General features: G+C 43.7%; 1 protein-coding gene across 2 annotated transcripts in view; it reads left to right on the top strand.

The window, feature by feature from the left end:
* PROM1 (prominin 1) overlaps positions 1-24213 on the top strand; it is a 152420-nt gene that overhangs the window by 112089 nt on the left and 16118 nt on the right. For both annotated transcript variants that reach the window (XM_063619404.1, XM_063619405.1), the window contains 11 exons: positions 1977-2129; positions 7944-8067; positions 10224-10327; positions 14509-14593; positions 16164-16307; positions 17238-17309; positions 18725-18817; positions 20528-20581; positions 22295-22375; positions 22504-22572; positions 24040-24132. In XM_063619404.1, coding sequence (XP_063475474.1) covers positions 1977-2129; positions 7944-8067; positions 10224-10327; positions 14509-14593; positions 16164-16307; positions 17238-17309; positions 18725-18817; positions 20528-20581; positions 22295-22375; positions 22504-22572; positions 24040-24132 — 1072 coding nt within the window. The remainder of the gene's footprint in view (positions 1-1976; positions 2130-7943; positions 8068-10223; positions 10328-14508; positions 14594-16163; positions 16308-17237; positions 17310-18724; positions 18818-20527; positions 20582-22294; positions 22376-22503; positions 22573-24039; positions 24133-24213) is intronic.

Genomic DNA, 24213 nt, shown 5'->3' with positions numbered 1-24213 from the left:
TGAAGACTGGATCTTCGTGAGCCAAATACTTGATAATTTGCGACTTTGATGTCATTAGTGGTTTCTGGAATACTAGTTATAATTATCAAACCAGACATGTAATGAGATTTTAAAGCTTAAAAGTAATTAAGAAGGACATCTGGGAAATATTCTTTTCTATTTTATAAACCAGTTTGAACATTGGTTTATAAAATAAATATGCAGAGGTTGGTTCTTACTGAAAGAGCATCCTTTTCATAGCTGTGCCTTGAAACCAGTGAATTGCTCCCAGAGCTTAGGTGAGTGGCTATGGTACCCACTGGTTGTCGCATTAGAAAATGTGAGTGGTGGGGCTTGGCCCGGGGTGAGGGTGGTGGACATCCCAGCCAGAGCCCTGGGGAGGGAAGGACTTGGAGGCTCAGGAAATTTAGAGGATCATGTATTATGTAAGATGCACTTCTCTCTCTGAAGAGCTCAGCCGCCCTTCATATCTCCTAAGCCCATGGGGAGTCCGGAGACTCATTCTCATGTGGATTATTTCTTATACAAGACCACAAGATACGTAATTAAAATTATAGCAGTTGCTACCATTTAAGGGACAGTTTCAGTGTGCCCACCAAGCACTTTCTGCACATTTCTTTTAATACTCACAAAAATCCCCTGGCCTGTGTTCCATTTACAACCCTGTTTTATAGACAAGGAGACAGGCTCAGGGAAGTGAAGTGACTTCCTTAAGGCCAGCTAGCATACGGCAGCGGTAGGTTTTGAAGCTCCATCTGGCTCTGCTTTTTGTCATCGCCCCCACAAACAACAAGCTCCAGGGAGCACCTGCCATGATTCCCTTGTGGGGCTAGGCCACCCCAGCAAGTCTCAGAACAAACAGAAGGCAGACCCTTTCTCAGTGAGCTTATAATCTCATTAGAGATCAGAGCTTCACAAACGAGAAAGAATAGTACCATTACCTGTCTACCTGACTGCCATCCATCTCCCTTCCTTTTCCCCCTGCCCTGACACCATGAGCTTATCTTAAAAAGAAAATTAACTAAGCAGATACTCCTTTAACTCTAAAAGTTTTCTGAGGCCAGTCTCCATGGCTTATTTAATTGTGTGCCCTCACTGTCTGGAATAAACCTCCCCAGAATGGCTGCCTGTGGCTATTACTATAATTACTGAGATTGCTCTTAATTGAATGAAAAGCTTCAGTGGCGACTTTTGTCAAGAGGCACCAAGCAGAAGTAAATTCTTTGTTTTTTAGTGTCTTAAATGTTGGGAAGCATTACTACCCTTGAATGCCTCTTGCTGCCGGGAAAGGTTGTTCTACCTTCCGGGAATGCCAGTAAGGCCTAATTGAGGATCCATTATCCTAAAATGTCTCGCAAGACCATTATGAAATTGAGATTTGCATTCTGCAGGCATTTGATTTAGGATGCTCATAAAATTCTAAATACCCCATGCATCTGCCACGTAATCTGGTTCAGTAAAGAACACAGTGGCCCCAAATATTTCTGCAACCACAAAATATTTTAGAAAAAGGCCAGGGAAAAGAATCCAGTATTTCTTTATCTGTAGTCTAATCATGATCTAGCCATATGCCTTCATTATATAATAGGCACTTAGAACATCAGAAACCTTAAAAGAACATAAAAATCTTAAGGGTGTTTTCATCAGTAGCCTTGGAGAAGCTCAGCGTGCCGTGCTTATGAACCCTGTGTGACACCCGTGGGAATCAAGGCAAAGGAAGGAAGCAGTGATCCCATGACCACCAAGAACAATGCAAACCTAGAATCAAAATAAAAGCTTCTCTGTTGGTTGAACTGGAAGACAAAGGGTGTGAAGGGATCTTTTCACTCAACATTATTGTCCTCTGAGGAGCTGATAGAAGACTCTGATTTTAGAAGCCAAGAATAACTCATTGGCTCCAGCCTTAGTCCAGCAGCTTTTGTGTTAGGGTGGCGTCACCTGTGTCATGTATACTAACACTGTGCTTGCTTCTCCAGGTGGCTGGGTGGCCTGGTCATCTGCTCTCTGCTGACCCTCATCGTGATTTTTTACTACCTGGGCTTACTGTGTGGTGTGTGCGGCTATGACAGGCATGCCACCCCGACCACCCGAGGCTGCGTCTCCAACACCGGAGGCGTCTTCCTCATGGTGTGAGTGTCTGCTCCTCTCTGTCACATGGGGGTGGGAATGCAGGAGAGAGACTGGGTGCTGACTCTGGTGTTACGTGAACCCGGTGCCCTCTGGGCCACGTATGCGGGGTTCCAGCTCCCAGGTCGCGAGGAGGAGAGATCTTGCTGTGATGGGACCTTCCTTGATTTGGGTACTTCTGTCAAGCCTAAACATTAAAAACAAACAAACAACAACAACAACACTAAATTATTTGCATTTTGATAGACCAGCTTAAGCACACTATTTATATATGGCAGGCTCCTTTTAAAAGCAGCTAGGCTTGCTTTCTTGATTTCTATTGTTCCTTCTTTTTATTCATTCATTCATTTATTCACTCACCAGAGGCTGAGCCAATCTCTTGTAGGACAGCAGTATTGGTCAGCAGTATTGCTAGCTTGAAACTCTAGAAACTTGATTTAGAACTAAGGCTGCCAAGGCAGAACCCTTAGGATTTAGACAAGTAGCCTAGATTAGGCATGAGAACAGGTGTGAGGTGGCAGGGGGAGGTATGCCTGCGGCAGAAGACTGGAGTGACTGTCCCTGCTTTAAAGACATTCACCTCCAAGTTTGTGTCTTTGAAAAACCTTTGACTCTATGGGTACGACAAAGCATAGCGGGCATGAGCCAGGTGCACCTGGAGCCAGAGCCAGACCTGTAAGCTAGGATGTGGTGTGATGGCTTTGGATGCTCTGCAGAGAGACAGCTGTGCAGGTTCTAAGTCAATATTCTCTTCTTGATAAGATCGTGAAGAATCAGCAGTAGGGAGTGAGATGGGGCTCCAGATCAATGGTTAAGGTTTGAAACAATTCCTTTGGCGGGTGAAGAACCAAAACCTGAGTCGCGTTCTCTCATTTATCCACTGAAGTCACTAGCACGGGGCTGTGAGTGAGCGCGCTGGAGAGCAGGTGCTGTGCATTAATTTGATTAATTTGTTTTTTAAAACTGAGTCTTCAAACCGAATTTTCACACACACACATACACATACATACACACACACACAACAGACAAAAAACTTTGGGTCACTGGAACAATAAATCAAGCTTCTTATAAGCTATGATTCTAAATTCTTTCCCTAAAATAATTAGGCTCCAGTATGGTATAGGCCTTTACTAACAAGAGTCTTAAAATAACCTTAGAGCTAATGACCTGAGGTCTACCAGGGCTGGACAAAGAACTCCACACAAAGAGAAGCCTAGATGCTCACAGGCCAAAGCTTAAGAAATTATATTTGTCTGGGCACGATGGCTCACGCCTGTAATCCCAATACTTTGGGAGGCCGAGACAGGCAGATCACTTGAGGCCAGGAGTTCGAGACCAGCCTGACCAACATGGCGAAACCCCATGTCTACTAAAAATACTAAAATTAGCCGGGCATGGTGGTGCACACCTGTAATCTCAGCTACTTGGGAGGCTGAGGCACGAGAATCGCCTGAACCCGAGAGGCAAAGGTTACAGTGAGCCAAGATCATGCCAACTGCACTCCAACCTGGGTGACAGAGTGAGAACTGTCCAAAAAAAAAAGAGAGACGAAAGAAAGAAAGAAGGAAAGAAAGAAAGAAAGAAAGAAAGAAAGAAAGAAAGAAAGAAAGAAAGAAAGAAAGAAAGAAAAAGAAAGAAAGAAAGAAAAAGAAAGAAAGAGAAAGAAAGAAAGAAAAGGAAAGAAAGAGACAAAGAAATTAGCTGCAAGTACCTCTGGACAGAGAAGAAAAGAAAGAGAAATCACATCTGCAAGGAAAAAGGAATTTGTCTTCCCTTGTTCAAATGTACACAGATACACAAAAATACATTAAACAGAAGATTATTAGGTTGGTGTAAAAGTAATTGAAGTTTTTGCCATACTTTTAATGTTTAATTGATTTTAAGTTTAATGTTACAAATTTAACAACCCTGATACTTGGTTGTCAGTGTTTTGGTGGAGTGTGTGTATATACATATATTTCCATCTCTTTTAACTACTTGAAAGGTAGGGGTAAATTGCTCTGAAAAATGGTGCACCCCTCATCGAAATTTTATTCACACTTTTTAAAGGGATACAACCAAAAATGTGATATCCAGCTTCAAAGACAGAAAAAATAAAACAGAGAAATCATCAACAAATTGATGGAGGCTAAAAGCTACCTTAGTTTAGACATACTAATTCTATAGACATGGAGACCTGTGGCATGGAGGCCATAGGATTCATCTCAGCAGCAGGAAGAAGGCTGGTAACTGTCAGATGTTGTTCGATTCATTTCAAGGAGTCTGCAGACTTAGGGTGGCTATGATTTCTTTATTGTTGAATGCCACCAGTCAGCACGGCACGCTTTGCTGTGCTTGGCAGAATTCTCTACTTCTTGAGGTATCTGGTAAACAACTGGATAATTGCAAAAGGAGGAGATGATACAAGCATCATCAGTCTAATCAGACTAATTGGAAGAATGCAGTTTCTTTTTTTAAAACTGTTTACTTGCTTGTAGAAACCAGAAAGAGTATGTGTAGTTTTGCTGCAACCAAAACACCACCTGCTCTTTAAAAATGGTGACACCATCCAATCAAGAGCATGTGATTGGATGCTCTCTTTCAAAAGCTTGTGTCTCTTTCAAAAGCAAGCAGGAATTCTTACCTCCCAAAAGGAAACCAGTGAAAGATCTGGAAGGAGGAAATTCAGAGAGCCCTGGCTCTGCTCTGATCTTTCATCTTCAGATGGTCCCAGAAGCATTTTATTTTAATTTTATTTTCATGGAGACAGTCTCGCTTTGTTGCCCAGATCGGTCTTGAATTCCTGGTCTCAAGAGATCCTCTGGCCTCAGCCTCCCAATGTGTTGGGATTACAGGTGTGAGCCGCTACCCCTGGCCCCAGGAGCATTTTAGCAGCTGAATAGGATGCAGTAGTGAATGTATTATCCGTTGCATGGGGGTGTAGGAGGCCTCTCCAGAGATAAGGAGATCCAACAGAGGCATAAGCATCTCTTGATTTGAAGCCCATCATAAAACTTCCCATTTTAGGTATTGACAACAATGCCAAGAGCAGCCACAGGTATCACAAACTGGGCACATTCCTATGGCTGGTGGCAGTTTCTGAGGTTACGGAAAGCAGTTTGTCAGGCTATATGGCAAGGGCTGTAAAAAGACCATGATGCTTTTTGCCCAATAATTTCCATTTTGGGGAATCTAGGTGAAGGAAGTAGGCCAAACTATAAAGAAAGCATCATGAAGAGGGAGGTGTTTGTGCAGTATTAGTTATGATAGTGAAGCACTGGAAACAGCCTACATGTAGCTGTAGGAGAGTGGCCAAGTGAGTTATGACATATCCATGCGTGGAAGATCACTTGGCCCCTGAAGTGATAACTAGGTGACTGTCCTGATTTGTTGACAAAAGTTTCTAAGACAATGCATTTGAAAGGGGGTCAGAAAATGATGCATGTATTATCCTAACTGTGCAAATCAGGGGTTAGTCAGCAAGCTTTTCCCAAAAAGGGCCGAGTAATAAATATTTTAGGTTCTGCTGGCCACACACAGTCTTTGTCGCATGTTCTTGTCCTTTTCACCTTCTTTTGCTCTTTCATCTTACTCTTATTCTCCTCCTCCTCTTCCTCGTTTTCAATATTTTCAGTACACATTAGCCATTATCTCACTAACCTTAGAAAAACAGACCATGGGCAGTGGTTCACCTACCCCTGATCTAGGAATGTGCGTATTTAGAAAATAAAGGCTGGAGATAGTGACTGTATGCGATTTAGAGTAAAAGTCATGGTGCTCTTTTTAGACAGCTGTCTTGGTTTTTATGAGTTGTTTAACTGCAACACACAGACACACATGCTCAGACAGGGATCCTGGCGTGGCCCTCACTCACTTCTTTGTGCTCTCCCAGACTCAGAAGCCTTGTAGGTCAGGCTGACCTAGGCCTTTCCAGTGAACATTAATTGCTATTTATTTTAGTGAAGATACACAAATATTGTAATTATGGCTTTGGCAGCTGCAGCTAAAGGGGAGAATTGTGCCCTTAGGAGGGGATGCTGTGGTGATTGCGAGCATCAGCCCACACCCTTCTGAGGCTCCTTCCTAGTGTATGATATTTGATTTGGCAACTGCACGTAGATCGATTTAAGAGTTTGTTCTCTCTCTATGTCTACACCTAGATAGCTAAGCACTGCTAGAGAAGAGCTACGCACCGGGTACATTGGGTATCCCTACAAACTTACGATCTCCTGTCGCAAATGGACCTGCCATAGTCTGACAAATCTTTTATTTCTTTTGTTTTCTTCCTTCCCTTTCTCTTTTTCTTCCTTTTCGACACCCCCCACAGTTTCCTGCGACAGTCTTTTCACTCTGATACATCCATCTTCCTCTACTTCACCCCTCTCTCCGCAGATGGCTTTACCTCCTTCGTCTCAGAGAAAATAGAAGCCATCATGCAACTTCCCATCATCAAACTTCCAAACACACCTGCTCTCAAACACATCTGTCCCTTCTCTGCAGTGCCAGAAGCAGAGGGATTCCTCCCCTCTCAAGCTGATCCCGCCAGCTATATTCTCGATCCCATTCCTTTCCTTGATCCTGATAAAATGGATCATCCCCTTTCTTTTCCATGTCTTTATTCTCTTCCTGTCTCCTTGACTTTCACTCAACACTTAACCAGGCTCTGTTCTCTCCCTTCTTCAGAAATAAAAGCAGAAACCCTTTACCCACACTGCCTCTTCCCTATAGCTCTCCTTCCCCCACACAGGCTCTCAGAGGAGTGGTCTGTGCTTGCTGCCTGTGCCCTCCTCTCCTGCTGACTCCCCAGTCCACTCCAATTTGGTTTCCTCCCCCATCACTGCACTTGTTTCAAGTTGGCAGTGACCTCTCTGTGCAATGCAAACAGCACATTGGTCGGTGACAGCCTATCATTCCTTCCTCCTGCAAACACTCCTTTTGTCCCCTAGGTGGCATCACACCCACATAGTTACTTTCCTACTTCTCTGCCTCATCATCTTGGTCTGGTTTGCTGGCCCTCCTTCCACCACCCGTCTTTGTAAATGTTGAAGTCTTCCAGACCTAGCCCTAGGCTGCTTCTCTCTCCAAGCCAGCCCTGGGGATAAATGACCATGGCTAAGCTGCTGGCTCCCTAACGTACATCCGAAACCCAGATATCTGAGCTCCAAACATACTGACTCCTACAGTCTTCCCACTCAATGTCTCTCTGGCAACAAGACCAACATTCAGCCCATCTTCTCTCCTTCCAGAGCATCAGTGCTCCCTGGCACTGCCCTTGGAGCCCTTCCTTGCCTCTACCTCTCGTGTCCAGCGCTTTCTGAGTCCTGCTGCCTCCTATATTATGCCTCCTGTGTGTCCTATATTACGTCTCCGTCATCCACCAACTCTCCACCAATCCTGCCCCCTTAGGCCACCCTCATGGGCCATAATAACAGCCTCTGCAATGATGTCCCATCCACGTTGGCACCTGTCCAGTCCATCCTTTACACTGTGCCAAGAGTGCTCTTGATCAGAGAGAAGTCAGGTTGTGCTCCTTTTGTGCTTTCAGCCCCTTATTGGCCACCCCTCGTGTGTCCCCAGGCCCCTATACCATACACCCCTGCCTGCCCTGGAGCTGCCCCTCCCCAGGTCCCCAGGCCTATCCAGGGCACCCTCGCCTGTCCTGGAGCTGCCCCTCCCCAGGTCCCCAAGCCCTGTGTCACTCCTAGGTGGTCTGATCTGTTTCACCTGAATAACACTGAAGACCCCAGGTCTATTTTATAGAGTATAGGTAGATTTAGTATCAACAGGTAATATTGAATCATTCTTTGTTGAATTACTCACTTTATATTTTTTTCCAGTGGAGTTGGATTAAGTTTCCTCTTTTGCTGGATATTGATGATCATTGTGGTTCTTACCTTTGTCTTTGGTGCAAATGTGGAAAAATTGATCTGTGAACCTTACACGAGCAAGGAATTATTCCGGGTAAATATGATTTTCTACCCATTATGAAAGGACTTGAACAGAAACTTGGATTTCTTCATATATTGTGCGTTACTTTGAGAGCAGTGCAAACATATAAGCAATTTGGTTTAAATTCAGTAAATTTCTTGAAATTATTAAATTCAATAAATTTTTAAATATTCAATACATTCAATAGATCCTTTCTATTTGTAAGAGAAAAAAAAATCTGAGAGTGTCCTTATTTTCTGATCATGAGCGAAATCAGGGCCAGGAGTTAAAGTGCTGCCGCTCAGTGTGGATTGCAGCATTTGGGGAGAGAAGAATTTTCCTCAGCAGTAGTTTCCAAATGTGGCTGGGAACATCAGAAGATCAGTTCCCGGGTTCCTCCCACACACCCTGGGAGATTCCCAGATGACAGCGGTGTCCACACAGATGAGCCCTAAATTTGAAGGGAAAGAGACTGATAAGTGGATGACTCGTGGCAGAGGGCTGACCTGGCAGACGTCTAGTGGTGCCACCAGGAAATGAATTCAAGCTTTGCTTTCTCCCTCTCAGTCCAACTCCCACAGACTCCAGGGGGCCAGTTGGCAGTTTTGCTTTCTTCATTAATGAGGAAGTTTTGTTCTAAGTGTCTGGCTTCTAATAGTGGCTTTTCTGGTTTTTTTTTTTTTTTTTTTTTTTTTTTTTTTTTTTTCTTTGCCAGATTCTGGTTTTTAAAATATATTTCTATTTCACTCTTTCATTGTATATACATTTTTCCGCCTAAGATCTGTTAGGAAATCAGGAGAATACTGTTGTCACAGTATTTTAATTATTTCACTGGTCAAGGGAGATTAAGTTGAGATCACCAGCAGGTCAAATAATCTCCATTTGGCCTTTTGATAAAAGAAAGACATCAAGCCAGGCATCATTATCTCCTGTAGAGTGTCGAATCATTCAAAGATAATTTTTCTTAAGTACGGGATATTTCAAAACCATTTCCACTTCTCAAGCACATACACAGTCATGCATTGATTTGCCCATCTTAAATATGTATGGTGCAGAGGCAGAGAGTGTGTGAATTTTTTCTTTTTTCTTAAGTATGGGATATTTCAAAACCATTTCTACTTCTCAAGCACATACACAGTCATGCATTGATTTGCCCATCTTAAATATGTATGGCGCAGAGGCAGAGAGTGTGTGAAATTTTTTTTTTTTTTTGAGACGGAGTCTTGCTCTGTCTCCCAGGCTGGAGTGCAGTGGTGCTATCTCGGCTCACTGCCAGCTCTGCCTCCCGGTTTCATGCCATTCTCCTGCCTCAGCCTCCCAAGTAGCTGGAACTACAGGTGCCCGCCACCACACGCAGCTAATTTTTTGTATTTTTAGCAGAGACGGGGTTTTACCATTTTAGCCAGGATGGTCTCGATCTCCTGACCTAGTGATCTGCCCACCTTGGCCTCCCAAAGTGCTGGGATTACAGGCGTGAGCCACCATGCCCGGCCGAGTGCGTGAATTTTAATACATTTTGTCCAGAGAAATAGCGCAGCACTGGGTGCGCCACTTCATGGCTGTATATTAGCGATTCTGATCAAATGGTCTACTCTGCTTCTATTTCTAATATGTTTGTTTTATTAAGAGAAAGATTAAAGAGTTCTCGGCCAGGCATGGTGGCTCACGCCTGTAATCCCAGCACTTTGGGATGCTGAGGTGGGTGGATCACCTGAGGTCAGGAATTCAAGACCAGCCTGACCAACACGGTGAAATGCCGTTTCTACTAGAAATGCTGTTTCTACTAAAAATACAAAACTAACCAGACAGTGGTGGCGCCTGTAGTCCTAACTACTTGGGAGGCTGAGATGGGAGAATCATTTTAACCCGGAAGGCAGAGGTTGCAGTGAGCCGAGACAGTGCTACTGCGCTCCAGCCTGGGCAACAGAGCGAGACTCTGTCTCAAAAAAAAAAAAAAAGTTCTCAAAAAAAGTAATTTTAATAATTTTGATTGATGCTGCCCGTCAATAAATATAATACATTGATTTATTCCAATTATACTATTATTTTCTAGTTATCAGTTGGAAATCAACCAGAAAAATGTTATGAAAAATTTCAAAAAATATTCAACAGAATATTAATTTTATTATATTAGTATGTATGTTAGTGTAAAACTGATTTTTTTGAAAATACTTCCTAATGTGTTCTAGGTTTTGGATACACCCTACTTACTAAATGAAGACTGGGAATACTATCTCTCTGGGAAGCTATTTAATAAATCAAAAATGAAGCTCACTTTTGAACAAGTTTACAGGTATCAATATTTGCATTATACATTTTGCTATTTAAAATGTTCTTTTTCCGGAATGTGAATTTTGCATTTGAAGTGTTTTTAAGTCTTAATTATATGACTTTCCTGTTTCAGAGATAAGCTATCCTATAGTATTTTAAAGACACAGTAGAAATTAGATCAAAAATATATTCCTTCTACTGAAAGCCTTTGAGACCTTGGAATGGTGATGTTTCAAGGTCTCGCTCTCCAATAATCTCTGGAACTCACTAGTTAAGGTAACCCTACGATGCACTAATGGGACCCCATGAGGGATCTTGTTCAAGAACCACGTTGCTCTAAGTAAAAGCCATCCAACAAGAATAGTGAACAGGTGATTCAGTGATTTGGATCCCTGATAGGAGGAAGGCAATGCAGTTGGAGAGCTGTCTGCTGTCAGGCCTCCTGGGCTCTGACCCCGGCCCCCTCCTGGAGGCTCTGTGCCCTGGGCGATTCCACATCTTCTCTGTTCCATGGAGGTCATGGTCATAGGAATCTGACCCTGAGGTTGTTTTAGGGTTAAGGAAGATACATGAGATTCGAACGGTGCTTGACACATCATTTGGACTTGATAAACGATACCTGTTCTTAATATTGTTCATCTAGGCTGGCCACAGTGGCTCATGCCTGTAATCCCAGCACTTCGGGAGGCTGAGGCAGGTGGATCACCTGAGGTCAGGAGTTCGAGACCAGACTGACCAATATGGTGAAATCCCATCTCTACTAAAAATGAAATACAAAAATGAGCCAGTCATGGTGGCATGCGCCTGTAGACTGAGCTACTCAGGAGGCTGAGACAAGAGAATTGCTTGAACCTGGGAGGCGCAGGTTGTGGTGAGCCGAGATCGTGCCGCTGCACTCCAGCCTGGGCAACAGAGTGAGACTTTCTCTCAGGAAAAAAGAAAACAAAAAAACTATATATATATATATGTAACAACTCCTGACCTCAGGTGATGTTATGTGTGTATAAATAGATAGATAGATAGATTATAGATATAGATATAGATATAGATATAGATATAGATATAGATATAGATATAGATATATGTTTCATTGAAATGCATTTCTCTTAGCTGACTGTGTAGTGTCTGCTTTTGCCCAGTGGTGAAATAGGCTCCTAGTCTGATGGCTGGTAGTCTTAGGTGTCTGATCTTAGGTGTGAACCCATGGGCAGCTCTCTGCTATGAGCCATAGGGAAGGGACTCTCTATAAGAGTATTTGAAATCAATTCACAGGATGCTTTTTAAACACTGGTGACACTTATTTCTCCCACGGTGAGACCAAAGGGCCAAAGGATGTGTGTGTTAACATGGTGTGTTCATAGTGAATGAAACTAAAAATACACAGGGTGATAGGGATTCACATTGAGAGGAGAACACTTTATAAGTCATAGACACAGAAGCCCTTCCATGCCTTACACGTGAACCACCATTCTTAGTGTTCTTATTACTCTCTCAGAGTTCCTTTATGCAATTTTAAGCAAGTATTAACCCTATGCCTAGCATTATTATATAGCTTAGTAGTATTAGCCATCATTTGATATTCAAGAGACTTCTTAAGCATTTTGTGAATTTGTTATACTTTTAGATATTGCAAGGTTCTTTTTGTACTTTTTAAAAAACATTTTGAAATATGCACACATTTAATTAATCAATGGTCATTAGTTCCTCTAGCCAAACCACAGAATTTATTTTAAAACAAATATAGCTGTGTCATTGCTAAGTATTTATTTATTTATGTATTTATTTATTTTCTGAGACAGAGTCTCGCTCTGTCACCCAGGCTAGAGTGTAATGGCACCATCTCGGCTCACTGCAACCTCTGCCTTCCAGGTTCAAGCGATTCTCCTGCCTCAGCCTCCTGAGTAGCTGGGATTACAGGTGTCTGTCACCACGCCTGGCTAATTTTTGTAGTTTTAGTAGAGATGGGGTTTCACCATGTTGGTCAGGCTGGTCTCGAACTCTTGACCTCAGGTAATCCACCCACCTTGGCCTCCCAAAGTGTTGGGATTACAGGCGTGAGCCCCACTCCCGGCCATTACTGTTTATTTCTATTACCTAATAAATATTATGCTAAGTGGTAATAGTGGTAATTTAACAAAATTCTAAGAGCTAGCACCTGCATGGTGCTTTCTGTATGCCGAGACTGATGGAAACACCTCGGATGTATAAACTTCTTTAATATCCACACCACTCTGTGAGCTAGGTACCATACTAACTACTTTTATTATTGTATGAGCACCTGGTGTAACGGGAGCTAAGTACCATACTAACAACTGCTTTTATTATTACATGAGCACCTGTGGTAACGGGATACCTGAGATATTATACAAAATTGAATTAGACTCTGGTCCTACTGTCAAGGAAAACCTAGTAGGGAGTTAGATCTGTAAAGAAGTGTTCTAGAATACGGTGATACTTACAGCTGATAGAAATGTATTGAGGCTACTCTAGAAGCCCCAAGGAGGGTGTCTTATGCAGTGTGGGAATGGAGGGATTAGGAAGGACTTCCTGAGGGAAATGGCACCTAAGGTGATCTTAGTAGGTTAGTGGGGATTGGCTGGGCCAAGAAGGAAAAAGGTACCTAGGCTGAGGGACACAGACAAAGGCAGGGAGGTAGGGGCAGTAGGCTACTCTTTGGGAGCTTTTAAAAATCCCACTACGACTTTGGGGCCAAATACAAAGTTAAAGGACAGAGAAAAGTCCTCGTTTCCGTTATTCAGCCCATGGCAGTGAAAACTGAGCTTCTGGAGCCCTGAGACAACACTCAGAATGAACTTATAAATGCTATTTGTAGGCTTCGTCTTCTAAATCTTTCTTAAATCTTCTTCTTCTTCTTCCTCTTCCTCCTCCTCTTCTTCTTCTCCTCCTCCTCCTCCTTTTTCTTCTTCTTTTTCTCCTCCTCCTCCTCCTTCTTCTTTTCTCTCTCTCTCTCTTTCTCCTTCCAACTGGTCTCCTTGTTCCCATTCCATCCTCCAAACCTCCAAGCATGATGTGATGTGACCCAACCACATGTGTCACTTCCTACCTAAGTTTCTCCATTGCCTCTGGCAGAGGCAGCTAAGTGTCCAGTGCCCATCCCCCATACTCAGGGTAGACATTGATAGTCAACTGAGCCTCAGGGAGCTTAGCCCAGGGAGCCTCAGGCTCCTTCTGGACAGCGTGCTCTAGGCATACATTAGCAATCCATTGGCTTTTCTCTGCACAGTTAAACCCGTTCACCACCCCTAGGCTGAGAGGACAAAGCCAAGTGTCTCAGCCTGGCATGCTAGCTCCTTGCGATTCTGGCTTCTGCAGCGCCCTCCAGTTTTACCTCTGGTTGTTCATGCATCAGGCTCTAAGTTCCAACAACACCAACCCGCTTGTTCTCGGGAGGGAAGGATCACACCTCCTAGGGATGTGGGAAAGTTGCTTCTTCCAGACATCCCTCAGGCCTAGAGGGCTCTGGCTGCTGTGGCAAGGAAGAGATGCCACATTCCTGGATGCCGCTTTTTTTGTGGCAGGAATACGCATCCAATGAGGCCTACCCTTCTTACCTCAGTCAAGTCTAAAAAAGTCAACTTTTCCTATTTTAGAGATAAGATTGAGGCATGGTGAGGTGAGGCCATTTCACCCAGGGGGCTGAGTTAGGTTACAGCCAAACTGTGCTGACCATCGAGATATCTGTGTCTCCTCCCTATCTCTGTCCTCACCGTGAGGAATACATCTAAGGGTATATTTAGTCAGTGCAGCTCGGCTCTGGAAATACAGAGGAGAAATCTTCTTGGCAGGAGCTTCATAGAATCATTTAATGAAGTTCATAATCTACTCTGCAGTGTATCTCTTTCTAGCAAGTATTGTTTTTCTTTTTAATGAGAATTTATTTCTTCCCAGTGTGTAAACTTGTGGTCCACAGCAGAACTAGAGCACGTAGGAGACAGATGGAAAGATATATTTATCAATCCTTTTGCATCTTTTCCAAGAACAGGACTGTTAGTAAAGCAAGGCAAGAAGTCAGAAGTGGTGGGTGCTGGGTGGTTTGTGTGGCCACTGGGGACACCCAGCCCCACTTCTGTGTTCACAGATTAAACAAGAAGAAACAGTGAGCCTTTCTCCTCATCTTCAGCTGTGGACAGAGGCAGCTGCAACAGCTTTACTAGGTCCTGATTTCTCTGTTCATTCCCACAGTGACTGCAAAAAAAATAGAGGCACTTATGGCACTCTTCATCTGCAGAACAGCTTCAATATCAGTGAACGTCTCAACATTAATGAGGTAATTAGAATTCGTCATGGAATCGACATAACACATTCCTTCACCAAATCTAGGTGTCTTTCTTTCTTTTCTGGAAATTGAGATGAAATTTGCATAAGATAAAATTAACTATTTAAAAGTGACGTTTGGTATATTTATATGGCTGTGTAACCTTCATCTCTGTTTGGTTCCAAAACGTTTTCTCACTGCCTGACCAGTTGTCTTTCTTGTGGTTTGAGTTTTTCTAGTGGATTAACTAGAGGGGCCTCACTGTGGACACTTCACAGGGAAAGATGTCATTCTGCTGAGTCTAGACGTTTTTGTGGGAACAGCCCCTATGTGTTCCTCAGGAAGGCTCTCACTCCAAGACCAGCCTCCCTTTCTGCCAGTCCCTGAAATGGGGCACTCAGTGTGGAGGAGCATGGTCCACACCGTCCTCCTTCCTTACGAGTCACATGGTGGCCCCAGGACTCCAGTGTGAACTAAAGCAAAGGATGGAAGCTGACAGAACCTCCTCTTTTCTTTTGCCAGAGCCCACACCCCAGTCTTGAGTCTTAAGACTTGGAGGAACGGCCATTCCAGAGCACACTGGCCTGAAGAAAGAGCAAGAGTTTCAGCTGCCCAGGCCTAGGGTGCCGTTAGCCGAGACCAACCCCACTCCCTGTACCTGGAGGCCTCTTCTGACTTTCTATCAGAAAGAATCTAGAGCGTCATCTCTCTTTTGGGTTTCCAGAATGAGAGCAGAAACAAAGGGATCCCAAGGGAAGAGGCTATTCCCAAGCCCCCACAGCTTGTCCACTGCTGCTAGAGCTACCATGAGGCCATGATGGCTTGAATGTGAAAAGCTGTATTTGAAAGCTGTATATGAAATGTTTATTATCTTCCCTAAATGGTCCACACATATACATTAAACAGACATAATTTTGTAACCAAACCCTAAATAGATGCCCATCATGCTGTGAGTCACTTCTCCATATGCTATGGTGGGTAGCAGTTGGAGAGGTTGCCTGGGACATGCAGGCACTCCACGCTGCTGGAAACTGCTATCAGTACAACCCTGAATCAATGACCACATTTCCATAATCTTTGCCCAAGTAACTAAACACTGTTCCCCAAATGATATCTCCCATTTCTTCCTACTCCCAGCTATTGTGTGTGCTGGTCCCTTCCCTGGAATGCCAGCCTACCCTGTCCCTTTCAGCTTCTCTGTTTGTCAAAGCTGGAGGCTTAGAAGCCATGGGACCCATAGAGAAAGGGATGGGAAAGGAACAGGATGGGAAGTACCAGGAAGAGATGCCAGTCAAGTGCTTGCACATTTTTTTTGTGTTTTGTGGTTTGATTGCTCTTTATTTTTTATTTATTTTTTAAATTTATGTTTAAAAATTTTTTTAAAATGGAGAGAAGGTCTCTTTATGTTGCCCTGGCTGGTTTTGAACTCCTGAGCTCAAGTGATCCTCCCACTTCAGCCTCCCAAAGCGCTAGGATTGCAGGCATGAGCCACCACATCAAGCTTTTATTGCTCTTTTAAAGCATTTGGTTTGTGACATTCTTGGAGAATAAGGGACTGATTTGTAACTTCCTTTTTTCGCAGCATACTGAAAGCATAAGTAGTGAATTGGAAAGTCTGAAGGTAAATCTCAATATCTTTCTGTTGGGTGCAGCAGGAAGAAAAAACCTTCAGGATTTTGCTGCTTGTGGAATAGACAGAATGAATTATGACAGCTACTTGGCTCAGGTATGACGCATGTGTTCCTGCTTGATCCTTTAGGAGAAATTAAAGCGTCAGATGTGTATTTCTGTTTTGCTTTTGAATTTTTATTAAGATGAGATTCACATAATATAAGACTAACCATTTAAAGTGCGCAATTCGGTGGCATTTAGTACATTCACAGTGTTGCACAGCTACCTCTGTAGTTCCAAAACATTTTCATCACCCTAAAGCAAACCCCAAAGCAGTTGCCCCCATTTCCTCCTCCCCAAACCCTTGGCAACCACCCATCTGTGGTCTTTTTTTTTTTTTTTTTTTGAGACGGAGTCTTGCTCTGTCACCAGGCTGGAGTGCAGTGGCGCAATCTTGGCTCATTGCAACCTCCACCTCCTGGGTTCAAGTGATTCTCCTGCCTCAGCCTCCCGAGTAGCTGGGACTACAGGCACCCGCCACCACACCCAGCTAACTTTTTTTTGTATTTTTAGTAGAGACGGGGTTTCACCATGTTGGCCAGGATAGTCTCGATCCCTTGACCTTGTGATCCGCCCACCTTGGACTCCCAAAGTGCTGGAATTACAGGCGTGAGCCTCCGTGCCCAGCTCATCTGTGGTCTCTTTAGATGGATTTACCTAGTCTGGGTATTTAAAAAAAAAAAGATTATATAACACGTAACCTTTGTGTCTGGCTTCTTTCACTGAGCATGTTTTTGCTGTTCATCCATGTTATAACATTATCAGCACTTCATTCCTTCTCATAGTTGAATAATATGATTGAATAAAAATATGGCTTTATATGTATAAATAAGAATGCAAAGGTTGCCACCTGTTTAAGAGCTTCTGACCTCACATGATTACTTTATGGTTATAAATCCATGTTTAATCTGTTGCCTACTAGATGTTGTGTTAAGGCTTAAAGATCCCATATCCATAAGACAATTTTTTTTCACTTCTATTGTAGACTGGTAAATCCCCCGCAGGAGTGAATCTTTTATCATTTGCATATGATCTAGAAGCAAAAGCAAATAGTTTGGTGAGTTCAAATCATCCGGTTAAATACTGTAGTAGTTGTAGATGTCAAATGTCAGTACCCTTCTTAGGGAAGCTGCTGAAGAGGTTCCTCACACTGTGAGTAATCCCTTGTTCATAAACACCTCTCTTGTGCCTGTCATTACGTTTCCATCCACAGCCATTGCCATGTGGCTCAAACCTCTCTGAGCCTTGAATGTTGCCAGGATGGTGTCGGGTTGATGCAGGGCAGGTGAAACCTGCTTTATTGAGGTAGTGGCAGGGTTACAGCTCAGAGACTGCTCTTCTGGAGTGGGGCTACCCCATAGGCAGTGTGCAGAAAGTAGCAGCCTAGGGACTGTTTTGTAGTCTTATTTATAACCACTTTTGATGGAATGCTAATTAAGTGGCGGGTTGTTCAGAAATAGCTAGAAAATGAGTGGTAACTTCCCAGTGTTGCCATGGCAATGGTTAGCTGTCATGGTGCTGGCGGGCATGCCTTATGGTGATGGACAGGGAGAGGTGCTTTGGGCTCCTCTTTCTGGTTTCCGCCAGTCTTCAATCTGGTCCAGAGTCCCACCTGCCTTCTATCGCAAGATGACTGCAGCCTTCCACCCTCTGCTCTGAGTGCAGGCAGGCACCCTCACTACTTTAGCTCTGGATCTGTTTCCACTCCTATTAACCCCTCCACTTCTAAACACACCCACCCATGCGCACAGGTTGTTTTCCTGCAGTGTAGGGAATAGTACCTGGGGCTGTGGGAGGAAGATTTCATGTGTTGCTTTGAATTACCAATAGTAAGTGATGAGGGAAGGCAGAGGTACCACCCCAGCCCCATAAGCTTCCCCTTTCAACTCCTCTGCTGGTTGGTGACTACTTGGCCTTAACTGGCCCCGTCCAAGAAGCAGCACACCACGGTGGCGAGGAACCTGGGCTCTTGAGGAAGACCTGGGTCTAAGTCTTGACTCGGGATAGGAGCTTAGGCAAGTTATTTTTCCTTTCTGCCTTAGTTTCCTCATCTGTAAAGTGGGGTAATGGTATCTACCTTATAGGATTGTTATTCATTAATAAATTAAACACTCATTGAGTGTGGGTTAAATAAAAATTTCTCCATGGAGCCTTGGTTTTCTCACCTGTACAATGGGAAACTGAGAGTGGCTGTATCATGGTGAGGTGGAGAGAACACAGCCTCTGGCACGCAGGAAGGGCTCTTGGGTGTGGGTTATTGCTGAGAGTCCATGGTTCTGTGCTTTGAAGGAGGGTGTCTTGGCACTGTCCCTCACACCAGCCCCCATGCCCACTCACAGCCATCATTGCACAAGGAGGGCTGCGTGCTTATGTCATGGCAGCCCTCCTGGCTGCGCAGGGCCCCTGAGGATAGCGAGAGTGCTTTGAGTCTGGAAAGATGGTATTGATCTTTGTTTTTTATTCTTTTTGTAGCCCCCAGGAAATTTGAGGAACTCCCTGAAAAGAGATGCACAAACTATTAAAACGATTCACCAGCAACGAGTCCTTCCTATAGAACAATCACTGGTAACAGTCAACAACGTACTATATTTCACTGTGACCTGAGCAAAATCTACTGCAGCTAGTTGGCTTTCATTTAGCCTCACGACACATGCTCATCTCTCATAGGTCCCAGCTGACTGGCCTCAGCCCCAGAAGTTGAGCTGGCCTTTAGACAAAAAAATTGCACCTCCCTCTTCTGCTTATTCCCTTCCATTTTTCATTTGAGTGTGAACAGTTAGATAAAATCTGTGGCTGTCTCCTCCACCTTGCTCTAGTTTCCATTGCTGTGAGCAGGGACTCCTATGCCTCGCATTTAGCTACAGTGCTGTGGACTCACTGTCACTTATTCTTTGATTCTTTTTCTCCAAACTTTGTCTAGAAATATGTGAAGGTGAGGTTAAGTGCTTCTCTGTGTAGATCCACTTAGCCCTGTCTGCTGTCTCGATGGGTGCTGCTTCGTCTCTCCTCTCTTCCATTCTTTCCATTTGCTTCTCACCACCTTCTAGCTTCTTTTCTTAATGCAGTAAAGGCAGTTTCTAGCAAAGAAAGAACATGGACTTTGGAGTCAGACAGACCCGGTTTTAAATCCTGCTTCTGGCTCTCCAAACGATTGTAGCTTCTCAGTTTCCTCATCTAAAAATGTTGGGATCAATAACTGCCTTGCTCTTACCTGTTCATGGAAATGAAGGACCTGACCTCAGAGGATCTCAGTAAAGAGGAGGAATTATTATATTGTGCTTGTGTGGGGGCTGTATTTGTAGCCATCAAGGAGAGAACTGTGTGGAAACTGGGTTACTGAATCAGCTTGCTCAGGTTTGGACAAGCAAGTAAATACACTCAGCTCCAACATCCAAACATCCGAACATCCCAGCCACCAAACTTTCCAGAACTAGTTTCCTTTTTTGTCTCTTGATTTCCTAATTTATTAGATTATTCACAAAATCCTCTCATTAAATTTTCTTAATTTGTGTCCAGTGCTATTTACAATTTTCTGTACACTGATTTATGCCTAACACAAATTTGTTAACATTTTAAGCTGGTTTTGCATTTTTTTTAAATGCTTTTTTTCCAAGTGCACAAGACTCTTTGGCCTTTTCAGAGCTAGGACAACCCGTCCACAAATAGTCAACATGCTTCGTACCTGTGACCTATGATCTAAACCAGGGGTTGGCAAGCTAGGGCCCCTGCGAACTACAGCCTGCGGGCTAAATTCAGCCTACCACCAGTTTTTGTAAATAAAGTTTTATTGGAATATGGCCACACCCACTCATTTGCAAACTCTCTGGGGCTGCTTTTGACTACAAAGACAAAGTTGAGTAGTTGGGACTATGGCAGATAAAACCTGAAGTGTTTACTCTGGCCTTTTACAGATAAAGTTTGTCAACCTCCAGTCTAAACCGTTCAGGTTAACCACTCTTGCGGGGCAGGCTCTGTTTTAAATAATGCCTTCCACTTGATCAAACCTAATTCAAAGGGATTTCTTGGATGCCTCACATGTGATTTGCTGTTCTTCACAGCTTTAGGATATGTATCCAATTTTTTTCTTCAAGTTTTCTTACACCGGAGGCATAGAAGGTACATACTGTTAATTGTGTTGATTATTTTTTCTAGAATGAAACCATTACAGTGTAAAGACAGATTTGATGGCTGTCTTGTGGGAAGGGAGGACACAAGGTATGTGATCTTGTTGCTTCATGTAATAATTTTGGAAATATTATCTATGTTTTTCGCTAGAGCACTCTATACCAAAGTGTCAAGATACTTCAACGCACAGGGAATGGATTGTTGGTAAGGGTTTACTTTGTTTTCTGTCATGGGGTTTTGTTATAAAATACCACACAAAGAATGCTAGAAATGTGGATTTTTGTAGGTACTTTAAGTTAAAAAAAAAAAAAAGCCTCAGTTATCTACCTATTTTAAATAGCAAATTGGGTTTTCCTACTATTTCCTTTCTACAAGTACTTCTCTAAGTGCAGACCTCATCTTAGCAAGCTATTAGATACGTAGGTGAAATCTATGTTTTGATGTGTAGGATGCAAGCTTAGAAGGTACATTGGTCCCTTTCACAGAGATAATGCTACCTAACACACAATCCCAAACCTCAGTACCTTCTAAGTATAAATGTTCGTTTTCCCTGCTGGTTTGACAGCAGGCTTCTCTACACATCTTCCCATTGAGAGACCCGGCCTGAAGGAGCAGCTCCTGTCTGGGGCGCCTCATGTCCTCATAGTGGAGGACAGGAGTTCAGGGAATGAGTGGAGGCACAGGTTGTCCTTTAAGCTCAGAATGGGCACCCTGCCCCTTCACCAGCATTCCACTGGCCAAAGCAAGTCACATGGTCACACCCGTCATCATCTGGCTGGGGAAGTATACTCCACGCTCTGGGCAGCCATCCAAGGAGCATATCAATAATCCTGAACAGCTAGTGCAATCTACCACAGGGGCCACGTGTGGGCTGCAAGCATTCCCTCAGCAGACACAGAGCTGCAAGGCTGGGTTGTATTCATCTTGTATCCACAGTACCAATGGGCAACTCAGAAGATATTTTTTCATTGAACGGAATAGCCTGTACATGAGAGGTTTTGGGTATTGGCTGCACAGGATAAAACTAAATGTTCCTCCTTCCACTTTTCTCAGTGAGCCCAACTTCATGGCTCAGCTCCTCTGAAGATGTCTAGATTTACTCTGCTCCAGGACCCTCCCTATGCCTCTGATCACAGTTGCCATTTCATGGGTGTGCGTCTCATGCCAGGGGAACCTGGAAACACACCAGTGACTACGTGCAGGTGCTTTGCTACCTCTGTGAACAGGGCGAGGGTGTGCAGTGGTGCAAGGCCTTTCATGAGGTGCCCAGCCAAGGGGGTTAGTCGGGGGCAGAAACTGGCCATTGACTCACTCGCCAGGCTCTGTGCCCTGAGGTCCCTGGGCAGAAAAGGCCCCATTTCCAGTTTGCACCAAGCTGCCATGTGGGTTGGCAGAGGACTCGTCTTTGCTTGTGTTGTGGTGCAAAGACTATGGGCTTTGCGGTGAAAGCAAAAAAATGTTCCGTGCAAATCCCAGCATTGTCGTATGCAAATCCCAGCATTGTCGTATGCAAATCCCAGCATTGTCATATGCAAATCCCAGCATTGTCGTATGCAAATCCCAGCATTATCGTATGCTTCCCCAGCAGGGTGACCTTGAAGAGGCTGAGCTGCCTCATCTGTGAAGGGAGCCTAACAAACAGTACCTTCCTTCCTGCCTGGTTGCGAGCTTCCAGCAAGTCCAGAAAGGCCATTCCTCTCAAGGACTAGCCCAGTGTCAGGCCTAGTGTAAATGCTCACTCTCAGCTCATCTCCTTCCCTGCCCTCAGGGGCTGGGCGGGTTCTGTCTTCCTCTTAACTAGCAGGTCCAGGTCACGGTGTCACGGAGCTGAGTTACAGTACTTGAATCGATATGCAAATTGTCTAATTAAATCTTTCCGTGACTTGATGCCTTGATAACTGTGGCTGTGTCTTTCAGGAGAGAGTAACTAGGATTCTAGCTTCTCTGGATTTTGCTCAGAACTTCATCACAAACAATACTTCCTCTGTTATTATTGAGGTGAGCCTTCTTTTTTAAAGTAAGCATGTCCATAAGTGGGCACTTGAGTGTTACAGATTAAATATTTATAATGTTTAAGTATGCTGTCATCATTTGAATGCTTCTACTCATCTTTTGTTTCTTTCCAGGAAACTAAGAAGTATGGGAGAACAATAATAGGATATTTTGAACATTATCTGCAGTGGATCGAGTTCTCTGTAAGTAGTTTATCTTTTATGAATGTTAAGGGGGGTCAAGTTTTAGGATAGTCATTTTCTAGGGTAAAATGTGGAAGAAATAAAATTAAATTTCCCGTAATTTGGTAGGAAGTAAGTGAAAGGACATTGATGTGCAGGACCAAGACTTCTGGGGCTTCCCACCAGGTCAGAGGACAGCCACCTCCTGGTCCCCTTTGCTCACTGTTGCCATATGCAATTCTTCCATTTGCTTCCCACCCCCTTTTTCAGGTAACAAAGGGGCCAGGTAACAAATTTGAACTAAAACACTATGCTGGGCACGAGAACTTTTTAATTCTCTCAAAGTCCTGTAGGTTGGGTCTCACTGTTCCAAAACAAATGAGGAAACTGGAAACCAAGGCTGAGAGAGAATAAGGATCTTGCTTTAAAATATATAAAATTGTCCATCAGTATCCATGGGTTATTTGTTCCAGGGCCCCCTGCAATTACCAAAATCCTTGGGTGCTCAAGTCCCTTATATAAAAGATATAGTTATTTGCACATAACCTATGCACACCCTCCTGTATGCTTTAAATCTCTCTAGATTACTTATAATACCTAATACAATGTACATGCTATGTAAATAGTTGGTATACTGTATTGGTTCGGGAAGAATGATTAAAAAAATTCTGTACATGTTCAGTAAAGATGCAACTATCCGTTTTTTTCTGATTATGTTTTAATCTATGATTGGTTGAATCCATGGATGCAGAATTCAGGGATACGGAGGGCCGACTGTAACTGTATATGCAGAACTCATCCATGCACATCAGCCATCAGTTCCATGTCTTAGAGCAGCGGTCCCCAACCTTTTTGGCACCAAGGACTGGTTTAGTGGAAAACAGTTTTTCCGCAGACCAGGGGTGGAGGTAGTTTCAGGATGATTCAAGGGCATTACATTTATAGTGCACTTTATTTCCGTTATTAATACATTGCATAATATATAATGAAATAATTATGCAACTCACCATAGTGTAGAATCAGTGGGCACCCTGTGCTTGTTTTCCTGCAACTAGATGGTCCTATCTGGGAGTGATGGGAGACAGTGACAGATCATCAGGCATTAGATTCTCACAAGGAGCACAATCTAGATTCCTCGCATGTGCAGTTCCACAATACGGTTCATGCTCCTATGAGAATCTAATGCTGCTGCTGCTCTGACAGGAGGCGGAGCTCAGGCAGTAACATAAGGGATGAGGAGCAGCTGTAAATACAGGTGAAGCTTTGCTTGCTCACCCGCCACTCACTTCCTGCTGTGGAGCCCAGTTCCTAACAGGCCATGGACCGGTACTAGCTGGTATCCATCTGTGACGCAGGAGTTGGGGACCCCTGTCTTAGAGGACATGGAGATCCTTTTTGTGACACCAAGTCAAAAGTAAACGGCACGTCTCATTCCTGTGGGTTTCTGTGGATGCGGCTCAAAGTTTCCCTGTGTTTCCACCCCCCTAGATCAGTGAGAAAGTGGCATCCTGCAAACCTGTGGCCACCGCTCTAGACACTGCTGTTGATGTCTTTCTGTGTAGCTACATTATCGACCCCCTGGTAAGATTTCATCTTTCAAAAGAAGACACAATGAATCCATCATCTTTGGTTGTTTTTCTGGATTATGATATACACTATAAT

The sequence above is a fragment of the Symphalangus syndactylus genome, chromosome 16, assembly GCF_028878055.3.
Source record: "Symphalangus syndactylus isolate Jambi chromosome 16, NHGRI_mSymSyn1-v2.1_pri, whole genome shotgun sequence".
In the NCBI taxonomy this organism is placed as follows: Eukaryota; Metazoa; Chordata; class Mammalia; order Primates; family Hylobatidae; genus Symphalangus; species Symphalangus syndactylus.
Note: the sequence above shows the minus strand (reverse complement) of the source record. Positions and strands in the feature narration are given on the sequence as shown.